The sequence below is a fragment of the Crassostrea angulata genome, chromosome 8 (genome assembly GCF_025612915.1).
Source record: "Crassostrea angulata isolate pt1a10 chromosome 8, ASM2561291v2, whole genome shotgun sequence".
Classification (NCBI taxonomy): domain Eukaryota; kingdom Metazoa; phylum Mollusca; class Bivalvia; order Ostreida; family Ostreidae; genus Magallana; species Magallana angulata.
The window spans coordinates 56,807,894-56,828,445 of NC_069118.1; the positions used below are offsets into that span (position 1 = coordinate 56,807,894).

The 20,552-nt window shown below is 31.2% G+C and overlaps 1 protein-coding gene across 1 annotated transcript; it reads left to right on the plus strand.

The window, feature by feature from the left end:
* Nucleotides 1-4,909: 4,909 nt before the first annotated feature.
* On the plus strand, nt 4,910-13,410 carry LOC128158315 (uncharacterized). The gene is made up of 4 exons (XM_052821098.1): nt 4,910-5,002; nt 5,417-5,507; nt 5,744-5,884; nt 13,208-13,410. The coding sequence occupies exons 1-4, from the start codon at nt 4,910-4,912 to the stop codon at nt 13,408-13,410; spliced, it is 528 nt and encodes a 175-aa protein (XP_052677058.1).
* Nucleotides 13,411-20,552: the final 7,142 nt, after the last annotated feature.

The window sequence follows — 20,552 nt, forward strand, 5'->3', positions numbered from 1 at the left end:
TGCCATGTAATGCCAGCATTACACTAGATTTTTGGAAGTAATGCATTACATTACCATTACTTGTAATGCTAAAATTTTGTATGATATAACTACAGTGGAATATGTGGGTAGGTATGCTGAAGAGACATGGTGTAGCCATAGTAAATTATGGGGGTATGTATGGTGAAGAGACATGATGAAGCTACAGTGGAGTATGTGGGTATGTATGGTGAAGAGACCTGAGATAGCTACAGTGGAATATGGGGGCAGGTATGGGGAAGAGACATGATGAAGCTACAATGGAGTAAGTAAGTATGGTGAAGAGACGTGATGTAGTCACAGTAAAGTATGTAGGTAGGTATGGTGGAGAGACATGATGTAGCTACAGTGGAGTATGTGGGTATGTATGGTGAAGAGACATGAGATAGCTACAGTGGAGTATGTGGGTATGTATGGTGAAGAGACGTGATGTAGCTACAGCTAAAAATGTGGGTATGTATGGTAAAGAGACATGATGTAGCCACAGCTAAGTATGTAGTTATGTATGGTGAAGAGACCTAAGATAGCTACAGTGGAATATGGGGGCAGGTATGGTGAAGAAACATGATGAAGCTACAGTGGAGTATGTAAGTATGTATGGTGAAGAGACATGAGATAGCTGCAGTGGAATATGGGGGCAGATATAGGGAAGAGACATAATGAAGCTACAGTGGAGTATGTAAGTATGTTTGGTAAAGAGACGTAAGAAAGCTCAGTGGAGTATGTGGGTTTGTATGGTAAAGAGACATGAGATAGCTACAGTGGAGTATGTGGGTATGTTATGTGAAGAGACTTGGTGTAACGACAGTGAAGTATGTGGGTAGGTATGGTGAAGAGACATGATGAAGCTACAGTGGAGTAAGTAAGTATGTATGGTGAAGAGACGTGATGTAGCCACAGTAAAGTACGTAGGTATGTATGGTGAAGAAACATGATGTAGCTACAGTGGAGTATGTGGGTATGTATGGTGAAGAGACATTAGATAGCTGCAGTGGAATATGGGGGCAGGTATGGTGAAGAGACATGATGAAGCTACAGTGGAGTATGTAAGTATGCATGGTGAAGAGACGTGAGATAGCTCAGTGGAGTATGTGGGTATGTATGGTAAAGAGACATGAGATAGCTACAGTGGAGTGTGTGGGTATGTATGGTGAAGAGACATGATGTAGCTACAGTGGAGTATGTGGGTAGGTATGGTGAAGAGACATGATGAAGCTACAGTGGAGTATGTGGGTATGTATGGTGAAGAGACATGATGAAGCTACAGTGGAGTATGTGGGTATGTATGGTGAAGAGACATGATGTAGCTAGAGTGGACTATGTGGGTATGTATGGTGAAGAGACATGAGGTTGCCACAGTAAAGTATGTGGGTATGTATGCTGAAGAGACATGATGTAGCTAAATTGGAATATGTAAGTATGTATGGTGAAGATTATGTTGGGGGAGTAGTGTGTTGTTGACACTTTCTCTATTTAATTGCAAACTATTTGGAGTAAATTGTTTAAATGGTGTCAAACTCTTAATAACAACACTCTTAAAAATATTATTGAATTGTGTTGTTATATAATAATATCCAGTAATACTAACAATTTTAAAATTGAATTTTTTGAAATCTTTTTTTAATAATAAAACTAAAACATTTTTATCTCAAAAATTATTTCCTTCTTCTTTAAAATAATTTTTTGATGAAATACAATTTCAGCTATTCATTTATTTATCACATTTTTAAAGTGAACATGCATAAATAAGCATAATAATGCAAAGTAATGCCATGTAATGTCAGCATTACATTAGATTTTGGAAAGTAATGAATTACATTACCATTACTTGTAATGCTAATTATGTTGCATTACACATTACTAGCATTTATTTGAAAACGTGTTATGCATTGAAATGCATTACCATAAGATTAAGCATTACCCCAAGTCAGATACATATGTGCCTTAAATTAAAAAAGAAAAGCTCAAAGCGATGAAATTTACGCAATGTATTCCGTCTATTCTTGTTACGTCTTTGTTTTGACAAATATACACTATTTAAGTCGTTCTCGAAGACTGCCTGTGGCGAAATAACGCGATCCTCGTAGACCTTATATAACTAGAAAGTGGATTTGTTTACAACCATTCAGCAGCCTACTTGCATGCTATATAGACAATGTTACAGCTTATTACGACCACCGTTAATATCTATGTCAATTAAATCAAAACTTTTATATTGGTGAATTTTAAGATATAGATTTTGTGTAAATATGTGATAAATAGTCTGTATTCAAATGCTAAAATATTAACAATATTTACATTTTTCAGTGGCGTTGCCTGTGATAACACTACGTATCAATTTTGTATTATACCGTCCAATAAATTCAAAAGACGCATAATTTGGGCGCAAGCGGGATTTGCTTGTGTATATTAAAATACTTAATCGCACAACTGCTGAAAATTATATAAATGTGAGTAATAAGGAATCATTCTTTGAATATTATGAGGTGATAATTTTGGTCGGGGCGTGATCAAATCTATCATCGACCAATATTATCACCTCATAATACTCAAAGAATGATACCTTGTTCGTTAAATAAAACTTCGTAATGTGTGAAAACAATACTTAAGACATACTTAAGTCAGCTCTTCCGGCCACCTAAGTTTTGGGTAAGTTGTCCTAGCTAAGCACTCTTCTAGCTACGGACTTAGGTCTAAGAAATAACATACGTCCTGTTTAAGCTTTGTCTTAGATTTCTTTCTGAACATGTACCTGTGTGACTGTGCTTATCTACGAGCAGTGTTCAGCTTTAAGCGATTCGTGCAAGCTGCATAGTGTCTCGGCCAAAGCGTGTCACTTATAGTGTTTTGTGTCAACCGTTAGATATGTTTGAACTGTTTATAATAGCACGTGTTACGGTCTGTATAAAGCGTAATTACAAATCAATGATTCATTTCAGTCACTCAATTTCACTAATTACGTTTTCAAAAAATGTTAAAAAACATAAGGATACCTTTCCCAACTCAGTTGTTCATAGCATTGGAATCTCATTCCATAGCACTGTAATCTCATACCATAGCACTGTAAGATCATACCATAGTACTGTAATCTCATACCATACCATTGGAATCTCATACCATAGCAATGGAATCTCATACCATAGCATTGGAATCTCATACCATAGCATTGGAATCTCTTGCCATAGCATCAGAATCTTTATCATAGCATACAATCTCATAGTTTGTCATTAGTCATGTCATATCATATCAGAGCACACCTTAATATAGCATAAAACATAATTTTAACTCAATTTCAATGATTTTGTTTTCAAGAATAAATGTCACATTGCAGATTATATACTTCATATATAAAGGAAGGAAGCATGGAGCGCAAGATTGATTCAGTATCATTTGAATTTTTTTCAGATATTTTTCATATTATGGGGTACATTATAGTAAATAATAGGTGAAGTTAACAAGTTAGTACTTGAGGTTTCCTTTTCAAATACTTAAAAGCAAATAACCAGTCTTTTGCTTCTTTAGTCGACGTATTTTTGTGAAATGAGATGACTGTCAACACATTATATATATATTTTGATATAGATCAGACGATTGTTATTTGTTTATAATTTAATCTATTTTACAGGAAATTTCTAAAGCTTTATTCATTAATTACTAAAAACCTTTTGTAAATTCCGCATATAGACGAAGGACCAGATAAAACCACTTAGTATAAAAATAGTTTTAATTGGACATACAATTACATAATAATTATTGATAATGAATATCTTTACCAATGTCATGATCAATAACAAAAACACAAAGAGTTTTTACTAAACGTCAAATTATAACCAAATTTGGTAGATATAATTATAAAATAATTTCTTTCAATTTTATTTTTTTTAAAAACGTAATGTTATTGTTTATACAAAATAATTTTTGTCATTTTTTTTTCTTGATGACTGATGGAAAAAAACTTTTATTTATTGAAAATTCCCAAATAACGCTGAGAAAACGTACAACCATCCACTTAATTTTCACTGTTCTGTTCGGTTATCGTTCTGTTCTACAAATTTTATATTTAACGTGTCTTATTAATTAACTTTTAATAAATACTTGACTTGATTTGAACATATTCCTATTGTACTGATTTACAATTTGGATTTGGCAAAAGTTTAATATAGATAATTACTTTAATGATTAATGAATAATGGATGTTATTAGAAACAATAAAATGCTTTCGTTTGTGTTTAACTGCTTATTAGATCGCTAACATTGCATATCAAAATCCGACATCTAATGGTTAAAAAGGTATTATTCCTGTCTTGCTAGTTACCTTTAAACCTGCATGGAACACCAAAGAAAGCATTTTAATGTTAAATTAAAAAATATTTTCACGAGTGATTTTTACCGGGATTGAAATAAATATATAATAAAAGTTCATTTTAAATCAGTGTCGGTTTTTTTAAAACAAAAAAAAACCTGTTAATTATATCCGCTGATTTCCAAAAAGGCAAATTGTTAATACTATGATGTATTCTTCCGTTCTTGAAAAATACTTGTAAAAGGACGATGGGTATTTTCCCTAATCATTTGAAAATTGTATTATATCCTTCTGAGATATATATATAAATATATATATATATATATATATATATATATATATATATATATATATATATATATATATATATATATATATATATATATATATATATATATATATAAATATATATATATATATATATATATATATATAAATATATATATATAACATGTCCTCTGTAGCTTTGGTACAATGGTCAATGACGGGTTTGTATTCATTTCTGATCTTTCAACCAATAAATGATATCTCTTAGTTTATCTTATCAGTTACTTTAAATCTATTTATGTTTACTTGTAGACTGCAACAATGTTGAATAATACAAGGAAAGGACTAGCCTTTGCGTTTTTGGTATTAACATTTATTTTTTGGCTTATTTCAATGGTAACGCCTGGATGGTTGGTCCGCTATTTTAAAGATTACAAAGGTTCTGTCAGGGTAAGTTTAAGTAATTTTTACCGAGTACTTTATTTGTCCTTTCCCTGCCAGTCAGGTACAAGTTCTCATTTTATTTCCCTCTTTCACTCCCTCTCTTTCTCTTGCTTTCTTTCTTTCTTTCCAGATAATAGCATTATACCACATTGTTATCGGCATTTCTCATTAAAAGTCATGACATTAAACCTTTTACCTCAAATAAAACAATGAGTTTAAAAGGCTTTCAGTAACAAACTAAACTGAGTATCTTTAAAATGCTTTTACTGATATTGATATGACTACAAAATCACACATATCGTAAATAAATTTTGTTAGCTACGTTAGCTACGTAAACAAAAGTAAAAAAAAGTAATTATCTCAATATCCAAATTTACGTTTTAGCATATAAAGTTCAGCATTTTTTACATCGAAGTATGCACCAATGACAAGTGTGAAAACAAAGAATACGGCAATTTCTTCCAAAAGTCTCAAGGTACCATAGATATTTTTTTTTAATTTAAATGCATTTATTTTTTTTGGCTATTACAGAAATAAATGAATTAGTTGTATTTTTTACTCTAAATGCTTTTAAAAATATCAAAAACATTTATTCGTTATAAAATTAAATGAAATGTTACAATAATATTGCTTCCTTTAATTTTGATATCAGTTCGGTTTATTCTTCCAAAGAATTGTAAGAAATTTTAATGCATGTTTTCTTAATTTTAGGTTTCCAAATAGCTGTGATACTCCAAATTAAAAGCTTGGTTGCTCTTATTCTGTGTGCAATATCTGCCATCTTGGTGGTCATTCAAACTAAACGTTCAACAACACAACATTGTATCGCTGTTATCATCATTCCTGTGGCGGGTAATGTATTTGATTTAATTAAAGACAATTTCATAGTTTGTGGATAATTTCCTTCATAAGGAGGCTGGATGGTCGAACAATTACAAGCCGCGTCTGCTTTAAATTTAATAATTTATTATATTTTTTACTCTAAACTACACAGCACTGTTACATGTAATGTTCATTTTGTGGTCGCGCCGACCAGAAAGTACGTTAATGTTAACGATGACATTACACAAAACAACAAGTCATAAATTATAAATTCCAACCGGAGCTTATACCAATAAGGGTATGCTCTTGTAATATTGACATTTGTTTATGACCTCCATTCGGGAGAATTATCAACGCATACCACATGACTATAAATTTAGGGGACCGTACTAAGTGTTAAACAAAGTAGCATTTAACGTTCTGTTTCATTTAATATCACATTTACATCATGATAAAATAACTTTGCAAAAATTTATTGTTATAATAGATGCATCGTTTTATGAACTTTTAAATCTGCTGAAATTTTCGTAGTAAGTCTTAACAGTGCTGCGTACATGAACATGTATTCTTTTGGAGAAAACTTCCATATTGGATACTCTCCTATATCTTAAAAGCTTGTTGGTTTTTTTTAAAGAAAATAGATACATGTATGATCTAAAATTGATTACATGCTTTTCGAAGTGGATATGCATGGATAAAAATTAAACGGCACATGTAGTCATAGTTAAAAATTTCACGCAGGACCAAATAGAAAACTTATTAGAAGGTAAACTGTACCAAGCTGTCGAGATTATATAACTGTCTGAAAAGCGAATATTTTCATTATGTTATTTCAATGTCTCTGACGAATTTAATTCTAATTTTATCTTAATAAGGGATCGATATTTTTTAACTCTAAAAACATCAAACTTTTGTTAAATAAAATTTACAACGTGTCTAGGAAATCTTTTTTTTAATTGTTGTTTTTAATTTTATTTCATACCTTTGCTTATTTTTTTTTTTTAAATAATTTATTTGTTTATGGTAATGTCAAAGCACAATATAAACATATATTTAGTACATAATCTCTGCTTTCAGTATTTTGATTTAAGTATAATACAGTAGAAAAAAGTTACATATACAAATATATGCTTTTCTATGAATATACGCATATACATATGTGCATAAATATTTATATTTGCACAATGTAGACATAAGCATACATAACATAGTTGCATATATATACGTGCAATGAGATTGAGGTTCATGAAAAGGATAGATAAAAGAGGGGGGGGGGGGGTAAATGGGGGTGGGGTGGGGTATATGGATTTATGTTTCTGCTAAAAAGAAATTTTAAACAGCTATAGTTTTTGAAATTAATGTATGTGTATGTGTATAATGACCCTTTTAGGATAATAGTCAATTATAGTTTATTACAAATATCTTACCAGTGTTTTTATATTCATTGTATTTACAATCTTTCAGTAGTAAATATTTTTCTATATACAACCTATCTATTATCGTTTTCTCTAGACAATAAAAGTACAGGGATGGAGTTGTAATTTGTTTGTATTTAGATGCAAAAATATACTGTTTGACAGAAAGAATAAGTAAATTCTGCAGTCTATAAATGTTTCTGTTTGTACATTTTCCAAACAAGACAGATATTTTATCAAAGCAAACAGATATATCAAATTTAATTAGCATCCATTCTTCTATCTTAACCCAAAGCTCTTTTACATGTACACAGTCATAAAAAAAGTTGTTCTATTGTTTCTATATAGTTCTTGCAAAAAGTGCATGATGAAGAATTCAAAATATTTAACTTAAAAAAATATTCATTTGTTGGAACTTTTCTTAGGAGTGTTTGGAATTGAAGCCACCGGAGATTTGTTTCCTGTGTAACTTTAAAAGGAAGTTCAAATATTCTACTCCATGTTTCTTCCGAAAAAATATTTCCATTAGCTTGCCATTTTGTCACTGCTGTAATAGCTTGTTTATAGCTTGTTTAATTCTAGGTTTAATTATCAATTTATAATTATATAAATTAATTCTGGTTGTAACGCACTTTCTGTTTGGCTAAACAACTATTTTATATCGTATAAAGAATGTTGCCTATGTCATAGTAAGACTAACGTCAAAAGCGTATCAATACGCATGACGCTTGAATTTTGCACATTTTACGTCATTTAAAAGGTCAAATGACCGTTTTTATTTACAATGAAGAGTAAAAATATTCAATTATAAGCAATAAATTCAATATTTATTAGTTTTGTCCGATATAAAAAAGTTTGAAACAGTTTATGCTTTTTTATGAAGCACTTCGCGGTTTATAAAGCGTAAACTGCCCCAAACCATTTTATATCGTATAAAACAAATAAATATTGAATTCATTCTTTAAATATTATGCTTATGCTATTATGCTGATAAGAAGCTACCGAAAACAATGACTTGAATACACATGTTAGCACTTTTATTCATAAATTGTTTAATATGTAAAAAAAAAAAGTTATTCAATTAATTATTCACAACGTGTAGGTTACAAATATTGCAATTGATAGGTCCTACAATAAACATACAAAAAACGTATTCTACCTAAGAAATGAACTCAATGTCTACCCAAGTTAAACGAGTATAACCTGGGGGGGGGGGGGGTGTTTACGCTGCTATAATCTGCGAAGCGTAAATTGCTCCAAACCAGATTATAGTTTAACCAAGTTTAACTTGGTTGGGTATTGAGTTCATTCCTTATGATTTAATTTTCTGCAATTTGCTGTACAAATTGAGTGCGTGAGATATGATATTAATAAATTCCAAATTAAATGTAACGTCAAGCGGGTAGTAGTTTTTGACGTACGTGCATCGTGACGTGTCTTGTGACGTGCAAACCAGGTTCTACAAATTTAACTATTTTTTCTATCAAATCAAATGTCGCGTTACAAACAGAATTAAATGATAAGAACTTAAGATAGAATTTTGTTAAGAATACTCCCAAATCAGACAAGTCAAATGTTAATAATTACATCTACTGGGTCGCATGCAATTAATCACCTAAATGTGCACGGACGTTTTCCCAATTGAAGAGCACATGGCGGGTGTGACCGGTCAGCAGAGGATGCTCACTCCTCCATGGCACCTGATCCTACTTCTATTGTTTGTGTTTTAAGAGGTCCGTGTTCTCTCTGCTCCTGATTTGTAATTTTCTATGGTTTTTAGCTCACCTGAGCTGAAAGCTCATGTGAGATATTCTCACATTTTGTCCGTCGTCTGTCCGTCCGTCTGTCTGTCCGTCTGAAAACTTTTTACATTTTGAACTTCTTTAATTTTCTAAAACCGCCTGAACCTTTATAATCAAAACTGACAAAAAGTATTCTAATTCGAAGGCAAATAAAAAGCGCAAAAATAAAATGATCTTTATTCAAAGCAGAGAAAAGTTCGAAACTGTAGAAAAGGTGGCGCATTTTAAAAAATCTTCTTCTCAAGAACTACTGAGTCAAATTCAATGTAATTTAGCATAAATAATTATTATGGAAAGGAAATTTAAAATATTAAATATTATGGGCTAATTCTGTTTCAAATCTAAATTATTGCAAAAATAATATGAAAGGAAAAGCGTGTTTAAATCTATTTATAACTTCTGGTTCGGTTTCCATGAGTCTTGGTTAAATGGGTAGGCAAAACTGGGCCGGGGCAAAAAAAAAGATTGGCAGTTATTAATCTGCCAATCTCATTAAAATTTTTGGTATATTTTACGGACTAATATATTTGTATTTGCTTTAAATATTGCTGCAATACAATGCGTATTTTGGAATTGACGATGGCCCGGGTTTGCTTACCCATTTTACTAAAACTCGTATTCCATACTTCTAAAACGAGGTTCTTTGTTTGAAGCAGCCATGACATAATGATAAATGGGTTGATCGGACAATGATGAATGTGTTTGTTGTGTAATAGTTCGCGTACGAAGGGAATCTTTGAAACATGCAAAATACATTGGTGCCGATTTTGTGAAGTAAATTGAGGCTAAATATCTCAATGCGTCGACAGTTTTCACATATGACGGTGGTATTGGCTTGTTTTGATTTTCGTTTCGTTGTCATTATTTATGCTTTGTAACCTGGGAACAATCGCCTGTATTTTAAGATTTTTACGTATCAAATCAAACAGAGAATTCGGTAAATCAGACAGATAACTGTATCTGCTCAAATTAAGCAAACTCTGATGTATTAAAAAATACTAAAATACAATTTATTCTATCGGTAATTCAGTACGATTTTTTTCGTAATGGTAGATTGATGCAAAATATATTTTCTCGAGTTTATTCAGTTTAAATAGAGTTTAATATCGCTGACGAAAATATGTATTTTATTCACTTATATGATTCATTTTGAAAAATAAATTGTGCTCTTTATTTGTTATAGTGCATGCTTCTTATGTTTAATTGTTAACAATTTCTATTAACCAACCGTATTTGAGTGTAAATCTTCGAATTATAAGCCAGTTACAGATATTTGCTCAAAATTCTACATGTTTGTTTGAACACAGATCTGAAGCCATTCTTTTTTTCGATTTTAAATCCTGAATAGGAAATACCAAATCAAAAATCTTAAGCTGAATGTAATAAACTCATGTGAACAAAATGTGACTCAAACCTAGCAGAATCGTGAGCTCTGTATCTTGCTTATAATTCTACGATTGACGCTGAAATTTTGGTTGATCATTAGAAATTCTATATGAATTAGGGTATTTTAAATAATTATACTAAAAAATTTACGTTAGGTAAAAAAAGTGGGGGAGGTTGGGGGGGGGGGGGGAGGTAGAACGAAAATAAAGGGAATTGGAAGTTAACAGTGTACCCCTACCAAATGTTTAGTTTTATATCTTGCGGAGGATTTTCTTATTCTGGGTAAATATAGTATTCTATGAAGGTACAATGTCAAAGATAACGTGTATGCAAAAAAGTGTAAAATTTACACTATGTATTTTACTAAAATAATTTGATGCACTCGATTGCTTTCATACCGATAATACGGGAGAGAAATGTCAATTGTTTTAAATAATATTATGATTTAACTAATTCATCCAAATAAAACAGAACTTAATGTTTTTAAATAAGTGTTAACTAAAGACTTTCGGCAGAATTAAGTCCTCAAAAACTCGAAATTAAATCCTAATAAATTTAACCATAATTGCCAAGTCCTAAGCTTTCACTAATATATTTTTTAAAGTATGGAGTGGATCTATGATATTTCCGGTTTTGATAAAGTTACAATTTAAAGTGACACGATGACTCAAAGAAGATGTCTGAGTTTTTTTTATTATAACAACAGAAATAAGAAGAGTCATACACAATAGACCCCTTCACGATAACTGCAGTACTAATCTCTTTCAGGGCAAAAGGATATACTTTGCCGAAATTTAATTAGGTAGATAATTAAGTGACGTAAATATAACAATTAACGTTACGTCATATCTCACCAAACCACGTCATTTTGCTCTGCAAAAGAGCAGTACCGCAGTTACCGTGAAGGGATTAATATATTTTTTTAGTTTTACGCATTATATAAGTCATCACCTTTTCAGTTTCAAGTCGTTTAAACTCATAAGGGAATTACTCATGTAATCGCCGAGTTGTTTTAGATATAGATTTGAGTGTCACGTGTTTGCAATTGCCATAAACAGTTAACTAGAGTGGAATTAACACACTAAGAACAGAATTTGAATTTGTAATTATTCGATGTCCGAAGTAAGAAGCAAGCATCTAGAGAATGTGCATTTTAATAGATATATAGATCTTGAAGACATTCATTTCACTGAGAACCGTTTGCTTATATGATATATGCCTCGCTGCAGTATTTACATTCACATGCGCTTGCGTGGCTACGAAGCGAAAGGGAAACTCAATAGTTTTGTATTGGCCCAACGCTTAATTATATATTCCTCTTTTCCTCTTTTCAATTGGATTTATTTACCGGTACTTTTAAACATTGTAATTTTTCAAAAGTTGATCTTTCCATGTGTTATATAAAACATGTTAAAATCGTGTAAAAATTCGATATTTAGTATATCATGGGTTTGTGCGTTACCGTGTTTTTTTACAAAATACTCTTGTAATAATTAAGAACAAAAAAGAATTTACGGAACACGATGACTAAGTAATATTGACATGTAGTGACAACGAACAGTGATCAAATTCAAAACTTCAAACGAAAATTACGAAACAAGAGCAGAGCGAACACGGACCCCTATAAAATACAGGTAGAGTCAGTTTCTATGGAGAAGTGTGCTATTTGTCGTAATCGGGAAAAAACGGAAAAGTCCGTACACAATTAGGTGATTAATTATGGTCTAACAATAAGTATGAAAAACGTCAGTCAGCATGCGACCCAGTGGAATATTTTATTTGCTGACAAGGTCGTTATATCGACCATAGAACTTACAATAAGATGAATTCAAACGAGACTGTTGGTAGTCTTGTTTTTTCAACTTGTTTGTCAGTAGCTTGCCTCGCCTTAGAAACTGTTCATACAACGAGCATGCCCTTGTGTATCGAAGTAACTGAGAGACAAAAACACCAAACTGAGGTGATGGAGTAAAAAAAGAGGCTTGGTAGAACATTCACTTTGTTTAAAAATATTGTTTATGAAGTTTGGGTATCTAATAAAGGTTAGGTAATTCAAATTAATTTTTGGTTTTTTTTTTTGAAATATTGAAAACACTAACATATAATTTTGAAGAATTTCTTCCGTTGAAAGAGAGCTATGGGTGTAAATTTGGACTTTTAAAAATAAGTGAATAAAGGTCATCATCGTTCACTATACTAACGTCACCAGTAATGACATGTCAAGAAGGATTATAGTTGAATGTTGTAGAAAAACAAGAACATGTTGTAGGATTAGCTTTCTGATACGCGATGTCGAGGCATTCTAGAGTTTTTGTTATTAAAAATCAATGGTCCATGTATAAATGTGAGAAGTACAAGGAGTCGTCTTCAACTGAAAATATTGTGGAATACAAACAAGACTGGATCATTTTATGATTGAGAATATAAGATAAAAAGGACAAGAATTAATAATATGAAGAATAAAAGACATAAGGAATACAAGAGGCAGTTTGCCATAAAGGTGGAAATTATTTAAGAAAACTTGATCTTCTTTTTCTAACTTTGTTCCTCTTACTTTATCAACTTGAGCGTGCAAATGTTAAAATATAGAATCATTATAAATACAAAGTAGCTTACCAAACCAAACATAAACGGAAAATATAAACACATCTGGCAGATTGTTGTCATAGTCTTTCAGTTGTAATGAGAAAAAACGATCAAATTCAAGCTGAACTAATATGGATTCAAACAAATTTCTTTGTGTCTTGTAGCAACTCTTCAATGTGTTCTGATTTTACCAACGGTTCTGATAAACATTTTACATGACCCATCCGTAAAGTTTCCGTACTCGATTCTACTGAGTTGGCTTGGTACGCTGCTCTCCATCGTTGCCTGGGTGATTTGTGTAATCGTCTACATCAATGAGCGTAATCGGGAATCTCAGAACCAACGTCATAGAATGGACCACACATAACCACTTCCTGTCACAGAGTTGGCGTTCTAACAGATAAATCAAACAGACGATACAAACTGGTAAAGACAAATTGAACTTCAGAATTTCATATTGATAACGATGACGAGGGTAAACATTAATTATTTACTCAGTAGTTATCAATATAGCTGATGACGTCAAAAAAGAATGCCATTTTCATATGTATTACTGACAATTGTAAATATTTCACCAAGCTGTTGACACTGATAAAGTGAATTTGTCAATGACTATGCAGTAAATGTAAGTCGAATTGCAATTGTAATAATATTACATTATAAACCTATATTATTTTTGAACAACAACATTTATGATATACATACATGTAAAACGACTATACCATCTTAAGTACCTATATGGAAAACCCTTTGGCGAATTGTATTACTAGAAATATGTGACGAATAACATCATCTAGCTTTTTACATTTAATAGACATTTCGTACATATTATAGTTACTGTAACATTTTTTTAAGAGACAAATCATATCGTCAACTTGTCGGTACATATAGATTTACTTTGATAGTCTGGTAATTCGGTTAATTTCTTATAATCAGCTATAAGTAAGTATATCTGTTGTATATAGCAATCTTTCATATCTCAAAGAACTGCGTTTAAAAAAAATGCTATATTTAATTATCTAAGTAGGCTTTTTTCATCGTTATCATTTCATTTTATCATGAACATTAACAAATATTGTTCCTTTTGTATGGTTTAATAAGGTTTGTTAATATGTATATACATTTTTTCTCGAGAATAATATTAACCGGCATGATTGATAATCTTTAAATAAAATAAAGGCTGTGTAAAACTGATTTATGTTTAAGAGAGAAGTCCTATTTATCTATCAAATTAAAACGGTTGAATGGTCGTGGCCAATTTAAGACAACATTTATCTCCTTAAAAAGAGAAAAGTGCGTTGTATTAAGATATAAAAAAAATTTAAATTTTAAACCTACCATTTTGTATTTTTTTATTGAATGATAGTTTGTAGCATAACAGATCATATTTAAAAATTTACGGACCGACAAAAAGAGTATTCAATGCTTAATTACAAACATTTTGATTATTTTGATTTAAACATGATTTTTAACATGACGGAAGTTCAATATAAAAGGAAATTTTGACAGCTTCTTTCTAAAAGAAAGCATAATGTGTTTTTGAGAAGACGTTTATCATCGCAGCAAATATAAACAATTTTTCATCTCGTTTTCAAAAAAAATCCTCAGGCATTTAAAAACAGATAACTTGCACGGAAATCTTTTCAACGCCATTGCAAAACCCATAAAGAGAAGTTGTGTCATTTGTTTACATGTAAAAAGGACGAGTCTTCATCTATACATGAATTTAACATACTACATAGTCGGTTAGCGTGTTTAGAACAACGTCTGAGTCGGGATATGAAGTTGGTTGTTCACGTGATCAAATCCTGTGAAGCCCGTGCTATGACCATTGTGACGTCACGAAAAAGTTCATACAGAATTGAACATTTTCGCATTCTATAGGTTCATATAAGGAAACATATTTGCAAATGTAAATATCATTGTATAAAGAATGTAATGCCATACAGATTCTCCACAGAGGTTGCGTAAAGTTGCAGAGTAATTTGTAAATTTGTGTGGGTGGGTTGTTGGGTGGATGCGTGCGTGTGTGCGTGTGTCATTGTAGCAGCTCGACGGCATGTTGACCCGAATTTCTCAATATAGCTTCATACATAAAGCTATTTTAAGAAATAAATCCAAACTATTGTTTTATACACATTTTTATGAAGTGGATGGAGTGTCTACAACAACAAAAACTTTCTACTCGTAACGCGCTTTGAAAAACAATTCAAATTACCAGATAATGAACAATTTAACATTAAAAGTAACATTTACAAAAAAAAATATCTTTCAGTAATACGAGTATATTTAGATTGGTAAATTAAAGTAATAATTTGTTTTTTTGCAAATTTGACCTATGATATTAGCTTCATAAGAATTGAAATCCATTTTCATGATGAGTGAACTGGGGAATCCCTGCTTACTGACTGGAAGAAATGCATTGTAACAGCAAATCCTGAAGATTTCCGAATTGAAAACAAAGCACTTACAAGGCAGAGAAATTGCCTCTACGGCATAGCGTCTTTTCTGGTATACTACAAGTGCATTGCGACAATTTTGGCATTCTTCATAGCAGCAAAGTAATCAAGTAAAAACCAAACGCTTAAGAAAAGCCGTCATAAATTTATACTTTTAGTATACAAAAAAATCATTTTGGTTGCTATTTTTGTTTGAATATAAGTACAAATTTACATTTAGTGTACATTCTTATGTTTGCCACGTTCAATTTCCTGTGGATACACTAAGCTAATTCATGCGCCATGAGCACAAAAATAAACGTCATCATGTGTTTTTTAATATCTTTATTATTGTGAGATTAAATAAAATGTTCAAAGTAACATAACCAATTCGATAAGTATTCATAGAAAATGATTTTTGAATCATATATAATCGTCAATAATAAGATTTTTCTACACAAAGTTTCTGGCTCTATATTATAAGTCGCGAAGGCTAAATAAATTACATGTTAATATGGCTGTTCCATGTATGTTACATATCCCTGACTAAGAGTGAATATAATATATTTAAAGCGACGTATGTTATCTGCACCGCTTGGTGTGTATATGACCGACAATATCTAAAAATAAGCATTCAATGCTAATATTTACATTCATAATGATGTTTATTGGTATGAAATATTTGTGTATCGTCGCTTTAAATTTATTATTTTAAATATCGTCGGTCCTATACACACCAAGCGGTGCAGATAATGATAATGCGTGGTATTCAATTTGTCTGCACCGCTTAGTGTTATAAAGGTAGTGGAGTGACAATAATCTGATTTTTATCCTCTTCCCCGCAATCACGCATTTTAACGCACTTTTAATTTTGTACTTATAATGACATAAATCTTTACTTTACGTTTTATTTCTTTTTAACTTATATAAAACGTAAAAGATTTTTTTATTGTATGAAATATTACGTCATAAACAGTTTGAAGCATTGAATACGCAGATCTGTAAGGTGTTTTAGTCTCAGCAGAATTTGTTCAAAGACGCCTGTTAAGGCTAATTCAGATATTTTTAGGAGTCTAAGATGAAGGAGAGACCGACAATGAGAGTCCATATGATTACGACTCGGAAACTTCCGACTACGGAAGTGATGAAAACGATGACATCCCACCTACCTGGAAAGTAGATTTTAAATTAATTGACCTACCGCCATTGTTATGCATTACTGGACTAAAACATGATATCGGGTTAGACGCAAAAGAAATAGACTTCTTTAATCCTATATTCAATTCCGAATGCATGAGGTTATTGCATGAGGTTATATCAAACAAATATGCCGCTAAATATAAACAGCAAAGACAAAATGGGAAGAAAAACAAGTATTCCTTTTAAAGGAATGATCGTCAATAATGATATATTGTTAGCTAGAAGCAATCAACATGATCAGTTTGATGTAAAATAATTTAAAAAATACTGTATTCTTACAAAATATAGAATATTTTGAATCTGTACACCATAATTCATCATTATAAACCATCAACAAATTTAATTTTGAAATAAATTTGGGGAAAGCCGTTCGTAAACTCCTTGTCTAGTTTTATATTCTTAACGTAATTATTAAATGTTAATATATCTTTTTCTTCTTCCGAATACTGAGTATAGCTCTTCAAAGAGCATTAACACGTATAGAAAGAAAGAGTTGTATTAAAATAATTTAATACGACTGAAAAACAATAAATGCCATCATAACTTGCTATTGAGGTCGCATTATAACGTAACCTTGTTTATAAATCAAGCCGTCTTCCTAGCTACTATTATGCAACATCAATAAATTGAGGTCAGTTTATGGAGCATCTTCTTATGATTGAGGTCAGATCATCGAGGTCAACTGCATTACTGAATAAATCTTTCGATCGAAATTCTTCCGCTTGAGACAAAATGTGCATTCTAGAATTAATAGGTCAAATGTATTTTATGCATGTATTTATGTATGCATCTCTTAAGGTAAATGAATTGAAATAAAACTGACTAAAATTTCATATAAATACTAAACCAAACTTCATGTTTTTATAAGAACTACTTATGCAAGCAGGAATGTGTGCGCACGTAGATGCATTGGCCGGATGACTCATATGGACACAACAGTGATCGGTCGAAGCCGATCACAAAACAATTTTATTATAAGAAGATAACACCTTTCATTCATACGCTCAATTATGTATTTATATATTTCTGTTATTAATCAAAAGCTCTCTCTCTCTCTCTCTCTCTCTCTCGAGAGAGAGAGAGAGAGAGAGAGAGAGAGAGAGAGAGAGAAAGAGAGAGAGAGAGAGAGAGAAAGAATGAAAGAGAGAGAGATATAAAAGAAAAGCAGATATATTGAATTAATCCATAAATTAAATTAAACCTTACAAAACTAATAATATCGAGACATATGAACAGAATATATAGACAAAACAATAGACAGTTCATGAATTTTATTAATATTATATATTATCTATCATTATATCAATATTACAGAAATTAAAGTCTTAAACTTCTTGTACATTCTCCTATTAGCGTTTTGGCGGGACCGTCTACGTGTTTGCAAATTGAAAATCGATCTAGTAAAATACAGTACCCTTATTTTCACGGTATTTTATAATCACAATATATTTTTTCCTAATCATATGTGTCCCTATTTGTTATAATAATTACTGACTGTATCAACACAAATGCGTAGTAATCATTCTAAAATTAATATGTTAAACAATAAAAACGAACAAAATTTTTATTAAATTCTAAAAAATTCATTCTACTGGAGGGAGTGATGAAAAGCAATATGATTACCCCCCCCCCCCCCGTTTCTCTCACTGCGACTACCCCAAATTATAAAAAAAAAGATTTCTTTACCACCTAAATAATTATTGCTGAAATACTTCTGACATGCAACAAAAAAACCCAACCCAAACCCCTTTGTATATTTACAAAACCAATTTCATTCTATTGTTTATCTAATTTCATTTATTTTTGATATATTGAGTCGAGGGAGATTGATTTACATGTACCCTTTCCCCCTTTCCTTCACTAATATTACATTAAGGTAGAATAACATATTATCACAAAATGGCTGACATCTGATCAAAATGAAATTTCTTTTTATTAAAAGGGTTTTCTCGACAGACTATGTGATTCACTCTATAGCCGAGTAGACAAAGTATCGGGCTTGTGATCCGTACATCTCGAGATCGAACCCCGCAGGAGCTTTTGTTGTTTCTTACTGAATTGTATTTTTATAGATATTCATTTTTATCCCCTTTCTGCAAAATGTTCGCTCATTTTACATATCTACAGTTTAGTTATAATTATGCAATTCATAATCAAATAATTTTCTGTTAATTTGAATGTTTATCTCTCGGTTTGTTATTCCATCTTAAATGAATCCTAAAAAATATTATTGTTTTAAATAGTTTATATAGTGATTCGAGTTACTATTTCCATTTCTAATGACGTGCATCGTGAGTGTCAATATATGTATAATTTTATTTAAATTACAGGTCATGATCCAGCATTTCATTTGATTAGCATGTCATGCCAGTAAAACGCTACGAAAAACTCACCAAGTATCTACACTGTAGCTCAGTAACTGATGACAACAACCAGTTGTGCAAGATTCACGAAATGATGGATATGATTTCCCTGAACACAAGCAATTCTTACAGTCCCCAGCAGTTCCGACTATTGACATACGTTCAGCTTATTATTTGAAATAAAATTAAGTCATTAATGAACATTCTATAGGCCTATATAAAATAATCAATATTTGTGAAAAATTGCTATTTCTTTTAAAGCATGTAAAATGTCATTTTGATTAATCATGACAAAATATGTGTTTATTATAGGCAAAACAGTATATACCATCTAAACCTATACGCTGGGTTACGTTGTACGTTGTGACAATGTCTCTGGTTTTTGTCACCAGTTCGAAGTGTACATGGGTAGAGCACGTGGTCAGCTACAGAGAATTCCATTAGGCCGAGCGTGGTAGAAAGAGAGTCTGGTTGGAGAGAATGTCCATGTATTTTTTAACAGCTGTTTCACATTGGTCACCTTGCTAGAGTTCTTTTAGCTAAAAGAATCTTCTCCTGTGGAACTATTGTAAGGAACAGAGAAGGTTTTCAAAGTGACCTGAAGTCGCTCCCTCACTCAATAAAGGAGATTTTCTCACAAGGTATAAACGTAACTCATCAAAATACATGTACACGTATTTGTTAATTATAAATTTTGAATTGACGAAAACTATTCCAGTGATTAACTGAAAATGGTATTCACTCAAGTTAGTTTAAGCAGAGTTTCAATGACTTTTATATATATATATATATATATATATATATGTATATATATATATATATATATATATATATATATATATATATATATATATATATATATATATATATATATATATATATATATATATATATATATATATATATATATATATATATATATATATATATATATAAGAAGCACTAACAAACCAACAATACTCGTTATACGTGGCGTCGGATCAAAAGATAGACCGTTTTAAGATAAGATATAAAAAACCAATAAAAATAACCAACGACACGAACAATAAGTAATTGTCAAATTTTCGGGACAATTGTCAGTACGACAAGAAGTATTTGCGAAAATTTTGTAAGTATTGTCGTTTGTAGTGTTTTGTGTCAACCGTTAGATATGTTTGAACGGTTTATAGTAGCACGTGTTATGGTCAGTATAAAGCGTATTTACAAATCAATGATTCATATCAGTCACTCAATTTCACTCATTACTTTTTCAAAAAATGTTAAAAAACATAAGGATACCTTTCCCAACTCAGTTGTTCTCTATAGACTTCCAGTTAGACCAATCATATCTTTTACACCATAAATTGTAGCATGGCATTTCATTAAAATATCATACCATTGCATAGAAATCTCATATCATAGCACTGTAATATCATACCATCGCAATGTAAGCTCATACCATAGCACTATAATATCATATAATAGCACTGTAATATGTACCATAGTAAATGATCTCATACCATAGCACT